Below are 17,315 nucleotides of genomic sequence, written 5' to 3' on the forward strand. Positions count from 1 at the left end.
CCTTGAGGATTTAACCAGAGAAATTGTAGTGAAAACTTGTAGTGAAACAAGCAGAGAAAAGATTGCAACTTATAATAAGGCTGTGACTCTCATGACTCGCTTAACTATCTAGAAGACATCTATCCTATTAGCGTAGGAGGTTGAGGTAGGAGGTTACCTTACCTAGTAAGGTAATTCCAATATTGACTGTTTTCTTATCAAAAAGTTGGTTGATTTGTTCTCCTCGGGCTTTAGCTGCTACTGTCTTTCATTCTTCAACATGTGCTGTTAGCCATATATCACATCAGAGGTGTGACTTTTATTTGGGAAAGTAGAATAAGGTTTATGAGAGCACAACTTCTGACTGTAAAGGGCTGTGGTCATTAAATTTAAGGCTAAACTTAAACTACAGTTTCAATACATGTTTTCAAACACATTCTCATGCTGTGTCTCAAACCTAATAGCTTTAGCATCAACAGCTCAAACATGAAATCAATTCACACTTCAGATAAAAACACAGAGCTAAAATCATGAATAGTGGCAAACAGTGTTTTCGTTCTTAATTTAGATGATGGATTTGTTTATATACAAACTGCATCATAAACTTAGAGGTTACTTTTCTTTTTAAAGAGCATGTGCTCGGGAAGCCAGGCAAGTGCTAGGTTCCATAGCACGTCTCCTTCATTGTAAGGGACAGTCCCTAGCCCAAGCCTGCAAATTGGGATGGAGTCAGCTGGGCAGAATTAAAGTGTGTTTAATTAAACAACACCCCCTACCCTTTCCTAACTTGGTTTTCTGGGTTTGGTAGCAGGTCCTAACTACTGTTAGCCAATGTTGACTGTTACTGGTGGCTGACTCTCACTTGAATTTTATTGGAAACCTGTCAGTTGCAGTTACTTCCAACAGTAAGGGGAGCAGTACGATTCAAATGTGTGCTGGATGCTTGTAGCCTTGTTTCTGGAGATGCTCTGTTAGCTTGCCTATAACAGATAACAAAGAGAATTCCTCTTATGTAGATTTCAGTTATTTTTATTGCAAAGTTTCATTAGTGCTTCAGGAGAGTAGAGCATGCTTGTCTTCAAAAATGGTTCTTTTAGTAGGCAGGATTTATGTAATAAAATGAGTGAAAATTCTTACCTGTTCATAATTCTGTGGCTATAAATAGATTAGGTGATGGGTGAGATCCTCTACTTGGCTTGAGTTTGATATTGCCCAGATTACATCAGTGGTTGGGAGGCAACAGTGTCTGTGCACTATGCTTTATAGCATTTCCAAGCAAAGAAACTGTTCTGTTAGATGGAGACTCTCAGTACTCACTGATTTCAGCTTTGCCAGCTCCTGATGGCAGTGTGCATCAGCAGAGGTAGCAGTGTCAGAAGTCCTCGAGCAATCTTAAGTCATTGGAGGGATCTTCACTACGGCAGAGTGGTCTGCTCTGCAGCAGTCCAGTGCCGAAAGCTTGTTTTGGTGAAGGAGGCTCCTTCTCGCCTTGTTGGAACTTCCTTATGCTGTGCTTTAATAAACTGATTGAGGTGGTGAATACTATAGATGGCTTCTGCTTAATAAAGAAAATGAAATAAAAAGAAACAGATATTAGCGATATGAAGATGGCTCATAGAAATTTACCCCCAAGTGATTTAGAAATACAAGTGTTAATATCCCAGTCAAGCACTAAAGAGATTTAAGAGTGTGGTTTTAAAGGTGACATTCAAATGCTATTTTAAGAGGAGTGATAAATGCTTGTGCTTTTCCTCTTGCCCTCTACTTCATGCTGTAGAAGGTCCTCTTGACAATGGCTACAAGAAGTGTAATAAATGTGCTGATACTTTCTCCCTAAAACTTGTCTGGGACAAATTGCCTTCAGTTAAAATAGTCTGGCCTGGCATTTTGCATCCAAAGTGACTGAAAGCATCCCTCCTCCACAACAAAATGCAAGATGCGAAAGTACGAACTTGTAAATCTTCTGTTCTTTGATCACTGATTAGGGTAAGTTGGTACCTGCAAGTACAGCGCTACTAAATTACGACAAAGATGCAAAAATAGTTGTTTTTATTTGCTACATGGATGGGCATTCTTGACTATCGTCTTAAAGCTTATTTTGAGATATAAGACATAGCATTTAAAATTCTGATCTTAAGAAAGATAGCATTAGACTAGTTTTGTTCATAATAAAGAGATGCAAACAAAATTGTTCAAGTTGTTGCAGGGAGAGGATGGGGGACACATTTCAGAACATGCCAGTCTTCCGTGTGAAAAACCTAAATGGGAATTTTTCTGAATCTGCTCTGTTACTGTGTGCTGCATTTTTCCTTTTTCCCAAGTCCAAGTGTGTACCTTGGTAGGTTAGCATTTTATTATTTCAATTCTTTTGCCATTACTAATTCTTTTGAATGAGTTTTCAAGATTGTAATTCTGGAGAGAACAAAACTTCAGTGTGGTCTTCTAAAGTGCTGTAGTTGCAGTTAGTAGCGTGATTGCCTGAAGATGAATAATGAACTCCAATGATAGTGTTCCCTGTTATCATCATGAGAGAAATGAGGATATAGATTGAGAAATCAACCTTATCATAGAATGAAGCCTTTGAATTTAATTTTCTTACACAAATTGAGCGTATAGTTTTGCTTAAATGGGAAGCAGCGTCATGTTTTTCAGTTTGTAACTTCATTAAATGAAGATAAATTGTGTGTTTTAAAAAAAAAAAAATATTTTTTTTTTTTTGCTTCCTAAATGTTAAGTCTTGGTGTTTGGTATGTTTTAGAGGGTCACCTCCATGTGCGTTTGAAAAATCTGTTGTCCGTATAACTAACTTTAGTCTGTCATAGGACTTGGTGCTTCTGCTTGCTCATCTGATTACGCAGCTCAAGGGAATAAGGTTAAGGGCATGCTGTTGGTAACTAGAGCGTTTTCAGGGCTTTAGTTCGGCAGATGGGCTGCTTGGCTATATTCATACATCTGCCTACCTGCTGTGGCAGCTGCTGCTGCTGCATGTTGTGTTCTTTTGTTCTGTTCCACCCAAGAAAGGAGCACTAGGAAGTGTAGTGAATGGATTAATTTAAGGTTAAGGCTAGTGTTTTGCTTGCTTCCTAACTGTCATAATAAAGCTTCTGATAAAACTAATGAATCCTTCGTAAAGTGAAATAGATTTTTAAGATGTATTTCAGGGGCTGAAACTAGCTAGCATTGTCTAAAAAACAGTCAAATGTGTTTTCTTTATATTGCCTGACATTATTTATTTCAGTATCTTCCTCTCTTTCTCCCCCTTCCCCTGCTTTTTCTAGGAGCAGTAACCAGACTTTGCCTGACACTGCGTGGTCCAAAAGAATTAAGGAAATATGGAATGACATGAAGGAGATTAGTTGAGGATTAAAGGCTTTGAGGACAAAACACCTCGCCGAGGTGAAGCACAGACTAGCGTTCTAGTTGTAGCTCTGAGGAGCTGTGTGCTGAAAAAAGATGGCAGATCCAGGAATGATGAGTCTGTTTGGAGAAGATGGGAATATTTTCAGTGAAGGGTTGGAAGGTCTTGGAGAATGTGGATATCCTGAAAATACAGTAAACCCTATGGGGCAGCAAATGCCCATGGATCAAGGATTTCCCTCTTTACAGTCATCTCTTCATCATCCCCCTGCAAATCAAAATCAAGCCAAGTTGACCCATTTTGATCACTATAATCAATACGAACAGCAGAAAATGCACCTGATGGATCAGCCGAACAGGATGATAAGCAATGCCCCTGGGAATGGTATAGCGTCTCCTCATTCACAGTATCACAACCCTCCAGTTCCTCAGGTTCCTCATGGCAGTGGTGCTGGTGGTCAGATGGGAGTCTATCCCAGTATGCAGAATGAAAGACACGGGCAACCCTTCGTAGACAGTGGTTCCATGTGGGGACCACGGGCAGTTCAAGTGCCAGACCAGATAAGAGCACCATACCAGCAGCAACAGCAGCAGCAACCGCAACCGACACAGCCACCACAGGCACCCTCTGGACCCCCTGGGCAGGGCCATCCTCAGCACATGCAGCAGATGGGAAACTACATGGCTCGTGGTGATTTTTCAATGCAGCAGCACAGTCAGCCGCAACAGCAGAGGATGAACCAGTTTTCTCAAGGCCAAGAAGGCCTCAATCAGGGAAACCCTTTCATTGCCACCTCAGGACCTGGCCACTTGTCTCATGTGCCCCAGCAGAATCCCAGTATGGCACCTTCTTTGCGACATTCAGTCCAGCAATTTCACCACCATCCCCCCACTGCTCTCCATGGAGAATCAGTAGCCCACAGTCCCAGATTCTCCCCTAATCCTCCCCAGCAGGGTGCTGTTAGGCCGCAAACACTTAATTTTAGTTCTCGGAGCCAGACGGTACCCTCACCTACTATAAACAACTCAGGGCAGTATTCTCGATATCCTTACAGTAACCTTAATCAGGGATTAGTTAATAATACAGGGATGAATCAGAATTTAGGCCTTACAAATAACACTCCAATGAATCAATCTGTACCAAGATACCCAAATGCTGTCGGATTTCCACCAAACAGTGGTCAAGGACTAATGCACCAGCAGCCCATCCACCCTAGTGGCTCACTTAACCAAATGAACACGCAAACTATGCACCCTTCACAGCCTCAGGGAACTTATGCCTCTCCACCTCCCATGTCACCTATGAAAGCAATGAGTAATCCAGCAGGTACACCTCCTCCACAGGTTAGACCTGGTAGTGCTGGAATACCAATGGAAGTTGGCAGTTATCCAAATATACCCCATCCTCAGCCATCACACCAGCCCCCTGGTGCCATGGGAATTGGACAAAGGAATATGGGCCCCCGAAACATGCAACAGAATCGTCCGTTTATGGGTATGTCTTCAACACCACGGGAGATGGGTGGGCACATGAGACCAAATGGTTGTCCAGGTGTTGGCCTTGCAGATCCACAAGCAATACAAGAGCGACTAATATCTGGCCAGCAGCTTCCTAGTCAACAGCAGTCTTTTCAACAGCAAATGCCAACCTGTCCTCCCATGCAGCCTCATCCAGGGATACATCATCAGTCTTCACCACCGCCACATCCTCATCATCAGCCTTGGGCACAGCTTCACCAGTCACCACAAAACACACCACAAAAAGTGCCTGTCCTTCAGGTAAGCTACTTCCAATGAGTAGAAAAATGTTTTAAATTACTGTAAATGCGTTCCAGGATACTCAAGATCTATGGTTTCAGAACAGTTGCTCCTGTTTGACTGCCCTGTTTTGTTACTGGTTATGTGGCTTTCTTGGTGCACAGAAACTGAAGGTAAAATGAGGTTCAGGTAGTTTGCTGATGTCCTTACAGTAATTTTTAGAGGATAACATTATGGATAGACCAAAATATGATACAGCAACAGGACAAGCTGAATACCTGCCTTTTTTTCATGTTGGTTCCTTTGAGGGGAAAATGGAAAACATGTGTGAGAATTGCCATTTAAACTACTAATTTTGTATTTGCAACTTGGAGAAAGAAGTGTGTGTTAATAATGGGTTTGTTTTGGTGACACCAAGGGTTTTCTTTAAATCCTAAGGGAACGTTTTGTGGTTTTAAGTTAAAGCTGAAACATTTACATGTGAAAAAATTTCCAGGATTAACTTCTTCAGCACCAAGTAATGCAACTGAGAAGTGATGGGGCAACAGTTTATGCAAGGAGAAGACAGCAGATGTGAATCATAGTCTGAAATCAAATCTTCTGAGGCTTAAATGAAATCTCGAATAGGATAGAAGTTTTATTTTACTGAGTTTCTGCTCTGCCGGGTTTCGATGAAAATGCATTACTTCCACATCATTTTTCAATTAAAAGCTAAAAAAAGTAAAACATCTTGATCCTCTGTAGCTTAGCAGGCTTGACTACATGCTAGTATGCTAAGCTTGAGCTGAAGAAGTGCCTTTTGGGATCTTTGCATTTGCCATTGCTTGCCTCTGGCTCTGAGTCATCATTCAAGAGGTTTTGGTACTGAATGAATAGGTGGTCAAAATATCAGAGGTTTGATTTTTTTTTTTTTTTTTTTTTTAAAACCAGTCAGTAATTAATGCCAAGTAGCTCTGCCCATAAATATTTGGAGACAATTGTTGGAATGCAGTCATAATGATACGATGCTACAATAAGCTTAATAAATCATAAAAACAGCTGTCCTAGCCAGTGTCCCAGGCCTGTGCGGAAAGCAGCTGCTCAGCAGTCCCCTCCACTGCTGCCTGCCGGCTGCTTCTGTTAGCCGCTCCGCACAGCGTGAGGTGGGTCTGGGAATCAGATGTATGTGCTGCAGAGAGGCAGCTGACAAGGAGTGGTAGATGGAGCAGCTCAGCAGCTGGGAGAGGCTTCCACATTCCCTGTGGAAGAGAGGAGGGGGGAGCGCTGGAGGTGCCGTAGGGTGGGGAAGCCCAGGGAGGGAGGCTGGGGACTAAGCTGGGCAAGGGGAAGGATGCTGTCTTTCTGGGAAGGAGGAGGAAGCTCTCCTCTTGAAGGGCCAAAAAATATCTTCGAGACTGTCTTTCTCTCCCCGCCCCCCTCAAATTGGTGTGAAATTTTATACCTGTGTTGGCTCTTCCTCTCCCCCCACCTCCACGCACAGGCTTTGTTTGGAGAACCTAAATTACAGTTCTCACACGCACGTGGAATTGGGTGTTCCTTCTTGAGAAAGCAGCTCTTGACAATACACCTTGTGTTATCGGCTGTGCGGGTAAGCAGGATGAAAATGGAGAGAACTCAAGACTACACGAAAAAACCCAAGAAAATGAGCAGATATTTGGAAATGGGGTAATGACAGCATGGAGAAATTAGTACAGAAAGACTGGGCATCAGAGGAGGAGGTAGAAGATGTGGTTTTTACCCTGAAGATGAGGGCTGATACAGCTAGCAGAAAAAAATTTGAAAGAAAATTGTAGAAATGGTAACGTAAGACTTCTAAGACAGTAAAGGAACAAAACCCAGTGCCACTGGGATCTTTCACAACTAGTGATGGTGGGGGTGTGGGAAGGGAAGACTTGAGATCAACTGTGCCCTAAAGCTGTGGTGTTCTTCACCGGCATTAATTCCTTGTTTTCATCCAGTAAACCTTTTTCTGGCAGCAAGAGATGGTTTGGGAGGGGAAGGTTTACTTGTAGAATGGACGGGCTTGTTAAACCTTCTTGGGACATTCATTTCCCTTTAATCAGCGAAGAGGTAAAACGCAGGCAGTTCAACCTTTAAATGAGCTATGCAACCTATTACAAAGTTCTGAACTGCGGATGAATAGCTTGAACAAAGGTAAGTGCTGAAACTAAATAATTAGAGGAAAACCACATGATAACTCAAGTTACTTGATTAAAATCAGTAATTCAAACAGTTGTAGCTAGCCAAGTAACTTCTCTGTTAGCCTACTTATGTTAAGTTTTTATTTGGTAAAAGTTATTGTTAACATACCTTCCCATTAAGTAATTAGTTTGAGACCTGACTGTAGTAATGAAACTCTTGACAGGCAGGCATTTCCCCCTAGAAAGCTGTTTGGATGAAATAAATATTGTTCAAGTCAATGAAAACTCAGCTCCTCCCCAGCCCTTGGGGAAAAATGCAGATGTGTGAAACCCCTGCTCTTAAGACTGAATACAGAATTTGTAGCTCTCCTGTCTGTGTCGTGGTTTTTCCTTCTTGTTAGTTGGCAGAAAACTGTTCACTGAAGAACAGTTATTTAAATGACTGGTTTGTTTTTCTTTGTATAAAATGAATGAACAAAATGAATATAGTCAGTGAAATGGAAATCACTATATACTTTTAAATCAACAGAAGCCATCTTAGTAATTATTTTTCAGTGATTTGAAGCTAGCCTTATCATGGGAAGGCTGTAATACTTGTGGTTAACCAAATTACTGTTTTGTTTTTAGATACATTGGAAGGAAAGTGAAGTTCTTTTGCTTTTAACTTGAACAAAATTGCTCTGTCAATTCTAGGGCTCGTTACTTCTTTTTTGTGTGCAAAACTGCAAATTACTTTGGCTGGGAGAAAGAGCTGGTGATTGACAATCTGGTTTAGATATTAATAGCTGAAAACTAGACATGGTTATTAGGACCTTGTTAGCAGTGAGTTGCTGGCTTCAGTGGAGTTTGATAGATTCATAAGAACCACTGTGGCCTTGGGACATTCAGTCAGTGAGCTTGGTTTTTCAAGCCCTCTTTTGAAACGTTCTTCACCAAAGGCTTTTGGAAGAGCTCGGTGGCCGTGGGGTGGGGAGGCGGGTTCTACTGTGCCCAGGTAGTTCGCCAAGGTGCAAAGCGGAGAGTAGGAGTAGCTTGCTTGTTTTCACAGTGGAGGCATCTGTGTTGGACTTGTGAGCTTGTGCTCTCCAAAATACTCATAAATGATCTGGAAAAGAGTGAAAAGTCAGATGGCAGAGTTTGCTGCTGCTGTTAACAAACTCAAAGCTGAGTGCCAAGTGCAGATGTGGTGAAGAGCCTAACAATAATGAAACTAAATAATTAGAAATACAGCAGGTATGTCAATCACTTGCCTGTAAGCTGTGTGAGTCAGGCGTGGCCAGGGGAGGTTTAGATTGGATATTAGGAAAGATTTCTTCACTGAAAGGGTTGTCAAGCACTGGAACAGGCTGCCCAGGGAAGTGGTTGAGTCACCATCCCTGGAGGTATTTAAAATACATGTAGACGTGGCGCTTAGGGACATGGTTTAGTGGTGGACTTGGCAGTGGTTAGGTTTACGGTTGGACTCAATGATTTTAAGGGTTTCCAACCTAAACGATTCTATGGTGCCTGGGCAGTGAAATGGCAGACAAAAACCTCTCCTTAGGAACAGGGTCTTGGTATTAGATGGCTATCTGAAAATGTGGTATGAAAGTCAAAGAAACAAAATGGTAGGAATTGTTATGGAAGTAGTAGAAAGCAAAACAAAGATTGTTATCATGTTGCTACATGTATGCATGGTATGCTGATGTGGCAAGTGCTGTGCAGCTCTGGGTCCCTTCCTCAGGCCTCAGAAAATACAGTAGCACTTGAAAAAGCAGAGGGGGGTGATTTAGGGGGGAAGGGAAGGAGATGGTGAAAGCCTCTAAAACTGTGAGTGATATGGGTGCATGAAGAAGGTGAATGTGAAACAAGGGTTGTTTGTCACCTGTTTTTGTCTCCTTGAATTCTTGTAAGATATTCAGCAAATTATCAGGTGGTGAGCTCAGAACCGCACGTTAAGATGCTGATCTCTGAAATGTTGTGCAGAAAAATGCATCATCGTGATAAACATGGAGGCACCACATTTGGCTCAGCAGATCTGTGCCATAAATAAGTGGCTGAGAGTTTGTTACTGGGGTGCATCTACTGTGTGCGTGTTCAGTTCTTGTATTCTTCCACAGACTTTATCAGAGAGGGGATATCAGGTTAGACAGGCCTCTGGGGTTCTAATGCTATGCAGTTACTCTTACGTATTGTTATTTTCAGATAATTTTATTAGCGATAGAGCAAGTGTAGGAGTTTTCTCTGCCAAGAATAGGCTATCCTGGGTGTGTTGTTAGAACTTCTTATTTACCCACAGCTATTGTGTGGGCTGAAGTTTCGAGTCCTGTTCATTAATCATGTTCCACAAATGTGATCTACATTATTTATAGTCAAACATAGGAATACTTAAATGGCAAACAGTTATGGTATAGCCTCCATGCTCGACTAAATGGTTGAGCTCAATGGTGGGCACCAATGGTGTTGAAGGATGCTGGGTTGCGGCGTCCAGCTTCTTGTGGAGAAGGAATTCATTTTGTGTGTTACTGGTTCACTGCTGGGTTTACTCTGCTGGCCTTACTGTCTGTGGGCATGTGACTTTGCTTTAAATCATAACTCATAGCTGTGTTTGGTATGAACACATTCTTTTGAAATTTCCTGCCCTCCCTTGCAGGGGAAGAGGCAGAGAAAGTCCTGCTGAGTCACCAGCTGGGTCACCCCTGTCACAGGCCCTTCCTGCATTTTCAAACCCTGTGTTGCTGCCTCAGTTTAATTTATACTTGCATTTACCTGGATGGAGAAGGGTATTAATGAAAACTACTACTATCAGCTGGAGTGGTGATAGTGATAGCTCAGTGAAGTTGAGTTTCTCCTGGGTATTTAATTGTTTTAATGCCTAAGAGTAGTAAGAAGATACTGACTTCTTACTTACCTCCTTACTGTCGTCACATAATCAATTATCTTACAATGTGTGTTCTATAATTTTATTTAGTAAGAAATGGTATAATTTCAGATGGTTAGGATTTTTCCCATAAATTAATATTCATAAGCAACGCCCCACAGCTCCACAGAGAACTGTTAGCTTTTTCATCCCTTCAGTGTTTAGCTTTTTGACTACGTTCCTGCCAATAAGTAGAACAACTCCAAATTTTCTTTTAAAACTTATAAACACTATTGGGTACTTTTTGTTTTGATACAGAGGCTATTTCATATGACTGTTAGCTGGTCTTTTGGGGTACCTTATGTGCTGCATGTTCAGCAAAATCTCATGGGTGCCCCTGGAAATTCTAGTTTCCCTTTTCAAGTGGTCATAGACTAGCACACTAGTGTATGTTGGCAAGATTGTTGAAGGTGCTAGACTAAATGGAATTTAAAAAAACACTAATACTGAACCTTGATTGATTACAATTGTATATTATTTTTATATATAGATATGCATATATGTGTATTTATGTAAAATATATGTAAAAAAAGTAGGCCATATCAGAAGTTGTGGAGAATGATGAAGGAAGAGCTGAGAAGACAATCTATAGTACTCAACTGAAAGTAAAGGCTGATAATAGTAAATTTTAAGTTTACAGTCTTCTGCTGTATTTTGTTGAGGCTCTGAAGAACTCCTGTATTTGAGCAATGTGCGCAATGTAATTAACTATAATTTTCCAAATCAAAGTAAAGTAGACTGTTAAAGCTACCTTTGGTTAAGAGTATTGAAGTTATTTCATCTCTGTGGAGTAGAATAGTCTGTTATGCTGATAACCTGATGATCTGTGAGCTAGTTCATGTGCAGGTCTCTCAAAGGATATAATAATTAATATGAAATACTTTGTCTAACAGAAGTTCATGTTCTAAAACTCCTCAGATATATTCCAGTCTAACAGTTAACATTAACATATCCAAAGGCTTATTTCCTCCTCACCCTTGAGAAGGCTATATGTACTTTTGTAAATAAGGGGTTGCAGTGATTCTGCAGTGAGTAGGCCTTTGGGCCAAAGATTTATAGTTTTGAGGTGATTTTGCTATGGATTCTTGGGTCTTTTTTTACTGTTGAGGGAGGTACAAGCAACTTCAAGAATACTGCTTCCCTCAGGTGCCATGATTTGACTGTGATGAAAATAATTTGTGCCATTAAATTATCTGCTCTGGAGTTTTGGGTAAAGCTAGTTTGCAGCATTAGCATAAAAACACAAGTCTGCATCAGCATACTGATATTGTAGGCTTAAGAGTTACCAGACTTATTCTTCAGCGTGAATATGTTGAAAGTTTCTATGATCTGTTGGTGACCTGAATGTGTTTTTTCTTGAAATCATTAGCATTATCTGAGGAATCACCTAACTAGAAATATTTTTAAATTTATGCTGCTGTTCAATACTTCAGTACAATATTCTTATCTGCTGATGGTCACTTCCAGTGGGATTTGGCAATCATCTTATTTTCCCATGGCTGAACACATTCTCCTATTTTATATTTATTTGGACAAATTTAAATCTGTTGTTTTAGAGAAGCTTTTTTTTTCATGACTGAAAGCTGATATTCTAATACAAACCCTCATGTCTATCATCATCAGCCTACATAACTTACAAGGATGGAAAATTGGGGCAAATGAAAGGAGAAATGCTTGATTTTTTTTTTTTACCTTTTTTTTTTTTTTTAGTTCTTTAAATAGAGTGGCAATCTTAATAAGGAACAAGTTGCAGGCAAAGTAATAATTTCCTGCCTTTTTATTATGGATCCTCCTCCTGGTCTTCCATCCTGCTCTTTCATGTGGAATTTGAGGCATCCATTTGTTTTAAACTAATCTGCCTTTGCTTGTATCTTGAATGTAAGTGTCACAAACTTGCGTAAGTGTCCTCTCGTTTTTCCTCTGGGGAGAGTAAATGTCTCAGTTCCCACTAAGATGGGACAGCATCACTTTGAAGTTTGATTTTTAACTTTTGTCTGTAGAGGTTGTTTTCTCCCTCAGTTCAGCGAGCCAGTGCTTTTCACTTTTGATTTTTCAGATTTGAGTTATAATGAAAGAACTGATAACCAAACAATTATGAAGCTAAAATAACTGGAATGATATTTTTAAAAAGGGACGGTCTCACCTAAACAACGTATCAGAATGGATGTATGTACCCCTCCCTCTCCTCCTCTTTGAGAGCTTTCCTTTCTAAGTATGAGTGTTCTTTTAATTGTATGGAGATACATCTATATTATACAGGTGGTAATGTGGTCTGGATTTTGGGAACAAATCACTTGTTTTTTTCTTTAGAGATACCATCTATAAATATTTGGTACCTTCTTTTGTCAACAGAGTTGTAAAGTTTGGTAGCTAAGAGGCGAGATTAACACCCTTGAATTTTTCACGGTGATTAAAGCATCTGTTTGTACGGATCTTTCTTTTGAAAAATTCCCCAAGTTTGCAGGTGTGGTTTAAAGATGGTAAAGCAGCTTCTCAGGAGCTGGTGGGAGCAGAGTAGGAAGCGTGGGCAGGAAGCAGTGACCGGGGAGGGGGGCAGCGAAAGGCTGAGCTGAGCTGATGGAGCAGTGCTGAGCAGTAGGAGCAGAGAGGAAATGGCTAACGTCTGTGTTAAAATGGGGACAGAGAAGTTCAGGGAGTCACCCCACCTCTCCTGCGCCAGCTGCTTGAGTCACCTGCCTCTTCAACCCTTGCCAGAGGCAGCTGTTTGGCACAATGGTGCCCGTTACTGCTCTTGCACACCACTTCAGGGTGCACCTTTGTGTCACCATGCTGTGGGCAGACAGTCTACTGACAGCTTCCCAGCATAGTGAACTCAATAACTCTCAATATCTAATCTGCTTAAAAAAAATAACCCATGCAAAGAAAGGTGGCTGAGGTCTGGGATGCAGAACCTTAGCTCCTTCCTTGCATCAGCATGCCTGATCGTTTGGTGAACTGGCTTATCTGGCCAGCTTGCTTCTGGCCAGGTCACGTTCCTGGCACCTCTTCGCTGTGGGACCACAAGATCACCCAAGCTGGTGGTGTGGGAGTGGGAATGCTTGGTGAGGGAACATGGGGACTGCCTTTTCCTCTGGCAGTGAGCTTTCAGGCCCTTTATACCCTTACACAGCTCAAGTTTCTGTGGCACTTGTCCTCAGTAACCAGCCCTTGAGTCCTCCCTCAAATTTTGATAAATTAAAACTTCCGTTAGAAGTCAAGGCTTTGTCTTGTTTTATTGAATTGGTGACAAACAGCTCACATTCCAACTTCTCCCATATTTTTTTTTTTAAACTCTCACTTTTTGTTCCTTTTTTCACACAAGTATAAATGACCGATTTGATTTCAGAGGTGTGATTTCTTTTTTAGAAAAGAAGGACTTTTTTCCTCTTCCAACTGAAGTATTTGCAGCTATTTTGTTATTGAAGAGATGAAAGAACATCCCCTTTCTAGCAAAGAGAGCTTGGCACAATTTCATTAATTTTGCTTAGGGACATGGTTTAGTGGGCATGGTGGTGTTGGGTTGACGGTTGGACTCTATCTTAGAGGTCTTTTCCAACCTTTATGATTCTATGATTCATTAGATGTGCGTCATGTGCATTGAAATATGAGGGAAGATGCCTCCAATACCTGTCAATGAATTGTCACTGAATGGGATTTTTCTCTTCAACATAGAGAATCATTTAAAAGCATGAAAAGTTAGAAATAAAACTCAAATTAATTTCTTAGTCTTCTTTATGAGGAAACAGAACTGAGAGATAGGATGTCTTAGTGATCTGAGTGTGGGTTTGATTTATAAACTCTGGAATCAGCATTCTTTCTGATTTTACTGATCTTGATATATCACCTATTTAGTTAGAATTTTTCTCAGTTACTGGGCAAGGTTGGTAATAGTGTTGCCCCTGTTTATGAAGAGGAACATACAGATGATGGGCATAAAAATTGTTACTTATTAAAAACACAAATCCATAAAACTCCCGATTCCAATTCTTACTCAGATATCTGTTACTCTAAAAAAATGCCCTCTCCCGGCTCTCCTTGTCACTCCTTCCAGTATTGCTCTTGCTCAAGAGTGCAGCTCAAGAAGAGGGAGACGACCAGCCTAACACTTCAAAGCAGGAAATCCCACTTCTTGTGTAGGAATTTGGTAATTGTAGAGGTTAACGTGAGAGTAGTACAGTTGTACAAGATGTGGAAGAAAACAAGTAGATCTCTCTCTGATCTTCCACGGTTGGGTTGGGAGGAATCTTTATTCCTTTGCTTCTGTTGTTCCATCACCTGTTCATCCCTGAATCAGTACCGAGGGTCTGGATGCAACTCTTTCCTGTACTCCTCCTCAGCGGTTTTATTGTGTTAGCCAAGCTTAGGAGACAGCAGCTCACGTATTACACTGAACAAGCACAAAAACTAATAACTGCTGGGAGTGGGTTCATATTGCACGGGTTGCTGCTGTAGAAATTAAACGTCAAGAAATCTTAACTTCCTGGACCTTGGCAGCTTTCTATGGAATACTGTTAACCTTTTAATCTTGGAAAATTGCAAGGATTTGTCTTCAAGAGTGCAACGCTTATTCTTCAGTATACAGCACCAAATGTATCTTTGCTATATTGATATAACATGTTGTAAGGAGTGCCAAACGCTTACTTAAGTTTCATCTTTCACTTTTTTTATATTTTGTTAAATATAAACTCTTGTTATTTTAATCAGAGAGGAAATTTTCATATGTAATACAAGAGTTCCCGAAAGGAATGTATACCCACCTACAATAGACTTCTTTCTTAAAACAGATTGAGTAATTTAATCAGTTTAATCAGAAAAACATTAGTTAATTTTAATTGTGCTAATTAAATTGTGTTTTATTATGTCTCTCTAACTCCCGCAACCAAAAGAACATAATGACCACAGTAACTGAGAAGTTAATACTTCTATAGATTTTTGGATTTAGTGTTCCTGTAAGAAAAGAGAGAGAGGACTCATAACAAGCTTCATAACAAACTTCCTAATATCTAGTAGTCAATATGAACTCTGTTTTTTCCACTCTCCTTTTACATCTCCTTTCTCTCCAGATGGCCCTTCATCCACTTGCATTCTCGTACTTCCTATCTTTTTTGGCCCTGCAGGACTGTGATAACTGTGATAATACTGTAATTTTCCTTACATGTGAACGCTGAATGATATGAAGTGCTTTATTTTATTTTTGGAAGAAATCTTTCTGTACCAGCCAATTGTTGCTAAATATAGTGGGAAGTTTATAATATACAGTGCATGTTTGAATTTAAAGTGACACTGTACCATAAAAAGTTGACTTCACAGTTTACTTGTACAGCTGTATATGAAATATGCAGTCATTAAAACTGGTCTAAAACTTTGGACTTTATAGTTGTTATTCGTATCTCGCTCAGTTTGCTAATAGGATTTTACAAATGTTTGCCAGGGCAAGCACCATTGGCTGCAGACATAGGGATAAATGCCTACGATACTGGGAGACTACTTAGTTCTTAAGTATTCCTCTCTGCTAGCCTCCTTTGAAATATTTCAGGAAAATTTGTTGAAAACCAGATAATTGTGTAACTAAGGCATTAGATTGGGATTCAGGGAATCTTTGCTATCTGACATAGGCTGCCTGTTAACCATTTGTTTTGTGTTTGTATTGCTGTTGGGTGTGGTTGAGAGGTGCTGTGCAGCAGTGGCGAGCAGGGGACGGCAGAGCAGTTCCTGCAATTCCCTGCTGTGCTGTACAGCAACACCTAGAAATGTAACTCAGAAACTGTTACTGGCAGTGAGGGGTAAGTTATAAAGGGTCGCTTCAGACACAGATCTCCGGTTATAATATAATATTACAATATAAAACAAAATTTGGATCTGATATTGCTGTAGGCACATCTGATTTGAGACTTGTGTATAGGGGCTTTTACATTTTACTTCAGGTTGTGTAAAGAACGGCTGGAGCTAGGATTCTAAAGATATCTGCACTAAAGATAAGGTTTTTAATGTTTCATAGAACAATGTTGATCAAACTGGTTGGAGAACTAAAGTGTGATTTAGACATTATAATTAAGAGTTATCTCAGTTGGTACTGCTAAATGAAGTGTTTGTCCACAGAAAAGGAAGTGTGGGGTTTTTGGTTGTGTTTTTCTTCTTCCTTCCCCCCCCCATGACACTTTCTGATTTAATTGTTAGTTTAGTTCAATTACTAGAGGAGCTGGGAAAGGCCTTCCTGTGACATGTCATAAATACGTATTCGATAACATTCAAAGGCTGTTTTCATTTGTTGCCGTGACTAAAGAACTAGAGCTTGAGAAGTATCTTGGGCTCTTTGACATAAGGGGATCTTGGGCAGCATATATAACATTGAAGGATTTTTAACAAGTCTGTGATTTCAAGCCCACTCTGTCATGCTGAAGTTAATAAAATACTGCAATGCAAAGGTCATTTGGAGAACTGCTGTCTTCCCACCTCAAGAGAAAAACAGAGTTGATTACTAATGATCTCTTTTGGTTTTGTATCTCACGTGTATCCACTAAGATTTCTTTGAGTCGGTGGTTTCAATCTGTGGTCTGTATGTCTCTGAAGTCCCCTGCGGACTGCTTTTAAGTGGCCTGGGAAAGGTGATTAAGGAGAGCAGGTTTATATGCTAAGCAACAACATGTGTATGGGAAGTTTTTGAAGAGAATTACATCTCCACTAATAGAGGCTTACAGATTAAAAAATTTAAAAAATGGAAAAAAATTGACAGAACAGAGTTCCATATTGTAACGTAAATCTCGCTTCAGACGGGATCTGCTCAGGCTGGTGTCTGGAATGACAGCAGTTACACCTCAGTGTAAAGCAAAGCGTAGGGAACCCCAGTCCCAGCAAAGTGTATTGGGACCGGTACTGTTTAATATCTTCATCAATGACATAGACAGTGGGATTGAGTGCACCGTCCCCGAATTTGCAGATGATACCAAGCTGAGTGGTGCGGTTGACATGCCTGAGGGATGGGATGGCATTCAGAGGGGCCCCTGTGGACCTCATGAGGTTCAACAAGGCCAAGTGCAAGGTCCTGCACCTGGGTTGGGGCAACCCCCAGTATCAATACAGGCTGGGGGATGAAGGGATTGAGAGCAGCCCTGCCGAGAAGGACTTGCGGGTACTAGTGGATGAAAAGCTGGACATGAGCCAGCAATGTGCGCTCGCAGCCC

At 40.7% G+C, this 17,315-nt stretch overlaps 1 protein-coding gene across 1 annotated transcript in view; it reads left to right on the forward strand.

Annotated features, from left to right (window-relative positions):
* The first annotated feature begins 3,257 nt into the window (after positions 1-3,257).
* The window catches only part of CHD7 (chromodomain helicase DNA binding protein 7), a 91,420-nt gene continuing 77,362 nt past the window's right edge, over positions 3,258-17,315 (forward strand). Inside the window, exon 1 of the mRNA XM_009332087.1 lies at positions 3,258-5,115. Coding sequence (XP_009330362.1) covers positions 3,433-5,115 — 1,683 coding nt within the window. The 5' untranslated portion in view covers positions 3,258-3,432. The remainder of the gene's footprint in view (positions 5,116-17,315) is intronic.

Source organism: Pygoscelis adeliae, unplaced genomic scaffold (assembly GCF_000699105.1).
Source record: "Pygoscelis adeliae isolate BGI_AS28 unplaced genomic scaffold, ASM69910v1 Scaffold98, whole genome shotgun sequence".
NCBI lineage: Eukaryota > Metazoa > Chordata > Aves > Sphenisciformes > Spheniscidae > Pygoscelis > Pygoscelis adeliae.